Source organism: Neltuma alba, unplaced genomic scaffold (genome assembly GCF_004799145.2).
Source record: "Neltuma alba isolate B1F8T4 unplaced genomic scaffold, ASM479914v2 tig00013403_pilon, whole genome shotgun sequence".
In the NCBI taxonomy this organism is placed as follows: Eukaryota; Viridiplantae; Streptophyta; class Magnoliopsida; order Fabales; family Fabaceae; genus Neltuma; species Neltuma alba.
The window spans coordinates 76,698-82,697 of NW_021637661.1; the positions used below are offsets into that span (position 1 = coordinate 76,698).

The window sequence follows — 6,000 nt, forward strand, 5'->3', positions numbered from 1 at the left end:
TATTGATGGTGATTGGATTATGACTGCGGCAGGTACTAGAAGTACTAAGGAAGATGGTGAGAAGGGGAGGGAAGTGAGAGTGAAGCATCAAAAAAGGAGAGAAATGAATCGCAGTTGGGTATTTCCCATTGCAATTTTAGCTGTTGCACTCTTCTCATTCTCAATAAAGGATGATCTTCCCGAAGCACAGCAATAATGTCAAACGATGCATGACAAGGCGTCCACGTCAGCAATCTGAAGGATCATAGCCAATGCATTTATTTTGGAATATAATAATGTAATGAAATGCTTCTCTTATCCCAGATTCTATCTTTTCTTTTTTTGGGGTAAGATCCCAGATTCTATCTTGAAGTATGCATGCCACGTACTTGTTTTCATGGTCTGCACTTGCATGAGTATTTTCTCTGTATTGAATGAGAAGTGAATGATTCAATAAAACCATTCTTCCATTCTCTTACAAAAGACAAGATATCCTGAAATATAACGAATTCTATCATGATCTAAATGGTAATATATGTATGTATGCATGCATAGTAGTTATTCTTTCCCTGATTTATTTCATCCAAGATTAATCTAAGATTTCGAAGTGTATGTTAATACTATGGGCTAATTACTACCAAGGTCCAATAATAAACAAATCTTATTTATAGTGCATTCAATATTCTAAATATTAGTAAGATTCTGAAATATTGATAGAGAGTTACTTCTGTTAACTAAACAAAAAAAAAGTAAAATAGGAATTCTTTATAAAATTACTTCTGTTAGCTATCAATGGCATGACACAAATCATCGACACTAGCCCCTTTCTTTGGGTGAGACTCGACCTCCCTTCCTCAATATACGCAACGGTACATAACCCTTTTATAAATATTTATAGGGTTAGCAACTAACTACATGATTAATACTAACAACAAACTAATCAACCTGATTAATTCAATCTTTCAATGCCCTCCTTTAAGTTGACACCACTGGACTCAAGGTTTGAACTTGCCAACACAGAATATTAAGAGAGGTGAAGTGAACTAGACCAATGACAATGACAAGTAACGATTCTGCTTCCTCCCATAGTTGGTATCCTTATTTTCATGAGCATAGCTTCTACATTCAAACTTGAATGAGAAACGTCATGTGATAGGTGAGCCTCGAATTTTAGTGACCCTCAAGTGCAACACCAGCTTACCCTGGCATGGTCCTCTGGGCATAATAGTAGCAGAGGCTAGTTGAGATCAATGAGCGAACCATTTCTGAGAGTAAACGTGCCAAAAGTTGATTGAGTCTGTGAGTCCTTGGTGATTTAAAGACGTGATCGATGGCTTTTGTCTCGTCTCGTTGTTATAAGGACAGGGATAACAATTCTGGAATGAAACAATGAGCCATGTGATGATCACATCACTATATAAAAAAATGACTCCCAAACGATGACTCTCAGTGGCAACTCAAAATGTCCTTGTAAACTTCAGTGGCAACGTGAAAAGGGCTTTTAGCGGTGACTCATCAAGTCAAATGTGGTCGCTGAAAGTAACTTGCAGCAGTGACTTTCTTTTGTTGCCACAGAAAGTCTATTGTAAATTTTTATTTTAAGCTTTTTTAAAAATTATCATATTTAAACAATAATTTAACAAAATAAAGTATTTTTACTTGTTCTAGTGTCAGAGAGAGGGAGGAGGAGAGGGAGAGATAATGTAGTGTGTGTTTGAGAAAGTAAGAGAGAGGGAAGGAAGAAGGGATGAGTGTGTGTAAAATAAGAGTGAGATATTATAATTGCGTGCTTGTGAGAAAAGAAGAGAGTTAAATAATCATAATAAAGTTTATACTTTTAGCAGCGACTCCGCTGAAAAGTATCAGCGATAGTCGGTGTGGTAACAACTTAGCGATAATTGCTGAAAGTCTTCTTGTTTTTTTTTGTAGTGCTTGAAATGCCATACCCATAAATCTGCCCAAAGCAGCCTTGTTGGATGGACAATAGAATAAGAGTAGTCTGGAATGAGGACCACCAATGAGTTTTTTATGAGTGCTGAGGTTTCTTAAGTTTGAAAGTCAATTAGATGTATGCAAGTACAAAGGGAAGTTTGGATGCCATTTCTAAAATGTAAATATAAGAAGCATCTGTCATGAATCTCACGTCGGAAAGGTTACCTATAAGTAAAAGCCTTATAAGTCCTTGAACCCTTGCCCAAATTCTGCAAAATTTAATGACGTGCTTGCTGCTACTGCGCAAGCTCAGTTGTGCGGATGGTTGTGAGAACTACACACACATAATGTGTAAATAAATATATATACAAATGGATAGAGGTTTGGAGTTAGTCCAACACTTTTGTTTTCCCTGATAGAGTTTAATTATTTGAAATTACAAAAACATAGACCCCATCCCATGTATATACTCGTAAAAAAGACGAAGGCAAAGTTCCTAAGACCTTGGTGCAAAAAAGAGGGAGTATCGAACTAATAAAAAGTCAACGGATTCATACCATGTAAATTTTTCTAGCTGGCATGTGGAGATTATTCTGACGAAGAAAAGCTTTTATTTATTTAACTATTTAATTAAATATTATGAATTATGTGATTGGGTTGGGAGTGTGGGGATATAACTTGCGAATGTAATATACTCATGTGGCAAAATAATTATATTTTCCTGATGCTATTTATAAGGCACTTCTAGTAGATTTTACACAAACAAAAAAAAATGTTAAGGGTCAAAAACACCCATAAAAATATACCAAAAGTTCACCCAATACCATGAACTTTCTTTGGGTTCAAATCTACCGATCAACGTTTAAAAAGAGGTCAATAATGCCAGTGTCGTTAACGTTCGTTTTTTAAGTAGTGGGACCCACAATTTTTTAATGAAAATACCAAAATACCTTCAATGAAAAAAGGTTAAGGGTCAACAATACCCGTGATATTTTCATGGGAATTTTCGACCCTTAACCCAAAAAAAAAAGCCTTAAACTGCATCAACTATTCATTAAAATGTAACAACTTTTCAACTTTGCTCATATGTATTATATGAACCTTTAAAAAAATTATTTACACTATAATAAATAAACAATAAAATAGTACATTCATAGTAAAAATTTAATGAAGTGCTCCATAAATAGGGTAAAAAAATTTTTTCTCTCTACTTTATAAATAGGACTAGATGACTATATTTTACATTATTTGATATTAATATTTATATTAAAAGAACATTTAATTTGTATGTATTATTTTTATGAAAAGTCAACGAGTCAATATCTCAAATACATTTTTTAACTCTAATATTCAATCTTATGGAATCACTTTTATTTCTTCATTATTTACCATGAGGAAACTTCACATGGCATGCATCTCCTACCCGGCATGAATTATTTGTTGACCAAGACTTCGTTGCTAGTGAAGTGAGTAAAATTAATCAAGGGGCCAACATATATGATTTGATTAATGATGTCAGTTTGTCAAAAGCTTCAATTAATTAATGGAGTCCAACTCAATGTACAGTCATTCTACATGGCGCATGTGATCGAGGATGATGATTGAGATGAAGTGATGAAGCGGTTATTTTTTAATTATTTGATTAAATTAGGTGAACTACTAATCCTGCCTCGTAAATAGCATAATTGTTATAAATTTTATGTTTAGTATTGATATTAATTAATTAATTTAAATTAAAAGACCTTAAGCATATTTTAATTAATTTTTTTGTTTTAACGGCTACAAAATTTAAAATAAAAATAATTTTATAACTCACATTTTTTTAAAAAGATAAATTTATTATTAAAAAATTGTATAATAACAATTTTAAATTTGAACCATGCATACTAAATCTTGAATAGTTTAGATTGCATCGTAATGATGAACAAGGCCTGAGATCCCAAACTCCAATTAAAAAGCTACCTCACCTCGTGAGCTTTGGGCACCTAAACATAATAAGTAATGGATTTCAGATCAAGAGGGTTTGAATTTTACTCTTTTTTTTTTCAACTTTACACATCCACTCACAATTAAATTATCTTCTCGTAGCCACTTGACCTAGAGCAAGCCTCATGCGGCGTTGAAATTTAAATACTAAAATGATCTATTCAAAGATAGTGCTCCCATCTTCTTGAAGTAATGAAACTAAAATTATTTAATTTCAACCTTTTTTTACTTTAATTAGTTAATTAATTAATTAATTGAGATCCGACATTTATTATCTTCTCTTTTAAAGAAATTGAAGTTGATCAATTTTGTTGAACACATATTAAGGAGAGTTTGGAGTGAAAGTGAATGAAATCAGTTATCGCATCCTTAAAATGAATAAAAAGTTAATATAATTTTTGGTTTTTTAAATTTGTCCTCATTTTGGTTTTAATTTCTCAAAAATTTTGTCAGTCTAAAACTTTGGCCCCTATTATTTAATAAAAAATTGGACCATTTTGCTCATTTAGGATCAAAACTTATGGTTTGAACTTGAGGAACAGAAACTAAAATAAGGGCAAATTTAAGAGACCAATGATTATATTAATAGATAATATGGGGATGGCATTGTCAAGTTATAAATACAGAGGAGTGGAGGCAGGAGATCAAACAAAGCAACAAGTGTGATTATTTGTGCAGCAAATTAAAGGCCATGGACCAGAGGTTGGTGAGAGCTGCAATATATGGAGATGTTACCACACTGCACAACCTCTTGAAAGAGGATCCTCAAATACTGCAGAAAGCATGTTCAGTTCATTTCGCAGATTCAGCTCTTCATGTCGCAGCACAATGTGGGAAAACAGATTTTGTGAACCACATTGTGACTCGAATGCCTTCATTAGCCACAGAGACAAACCAACAAGGTATGATCCCACTGCACTTGGCTGCTTTTGAAGGTCATGTTGAGACAGTGAGGGAGCTGTTGAAGGCAAATGTTGATGATGATGGAGTGAATCAGTGCCTTGTGAAGGACGAAGAAGGCTGGACTCCGCTGCACTCTGCAACACAGAAAGGCAAGATCGTGGTGATGGAAGAGTTAATCAGCGTATATCCTCAGTGCCTGGAACAAGTTACAGCAAAAGGAGAGACTGTTCTTCATGTAGCAGTGAAGGCTAACCAATTTGAAGCTGTGAAAGTGCTAGCAGAGAGGATCAAAAGACTTCCAAATTTCCAGACACTTTTGAAAGCACAGGACCAAAATGGCAAGAGTGCCTATCAACTTGCAGCAGCAAAGGGACAGTCGCAGGTACTAGAGTTACTGAAGGAAGATGACGACAAGGGTGACGAAATAAAAGAGGAACGTCATATAAACATTGAGGGAGAGGGAAGTGATGACCCTAAAGCATCTAAAAAACTGCAGAGCAATGCATCGCATCTATTTCAGGATGCAATACTAGTGGTGGCCACCTTGATTATTACATTAACATATCAAGCTTTAATTTGGCAAGTCCTCCATCAACCTTTTACAGAGATGGCGGTATTACCATAGACTGGGGCTGCCTTCGCCGCGGCGAGAAACACAAATCATCAGAAGGCCTTATAAAGCGCCTCAAGGAGTGTCCAGCCATTTTGGCTTTATTGTTCATGATCTTCAACACTTTGATCTTCTTCCAATCGATCTTCAGCGTGGTTAACACCTTGCGGGGTCCCATTAGACTTCCTGTGCGACTGCTCATGCTGTTCCTGACATTGTGTTATAGTTGCTTGCTCACGGCTTTCTACTATTATGCCGTATATTTTGCAATCCCCTTTGCATTTTTAGTGATTTTCCTCTTCTTATTCACAAGAATGAAAAATGATCCAGAACCACTCATACTTACCATGTTTCGCTTGTATATTAGCCAAAATAAATGGCGTCAAAGGATGCATGTAACATAATGAAACTCTTTACCCATATATTCAGTATGCTTGTTGTTTTCATGGGCTCTGTGTATGTATGTGTGTGTCTATTTATATATATAGATATAGATATAGATATTCACTTTTTGCATATGAGTATCTACGACTCTGCATTGAAAGAGAAAACAGTGATTCAATAAAACAAATCTTCTATTCTCTCGAAAA

The 6,000-nt window shown here is 34.8% G+C and overlaps 1 protein-coding gene across 1 annotated transcript; it reads left to right on the forward strand.

Moving 5' to 3' along the window:
• Positions 1-4,588: 4,588 nt before the first annotated feature.
• Positions 4,589-5,425, forward strand: LOC114737076 (ankyrin repeat-containing protein BDA1-like). The gene has a single exon (XM_028924972.1). It carries the CDS (start codon positions 4,589-4,591, stop codon positions 5,423-5,425), a length of 837 nt encoding a protein of 278 aa, XP_028780805.1.
• The last annotated feature ends 575 nt before the right edge of the window (positions 5,426-6,000 follow it).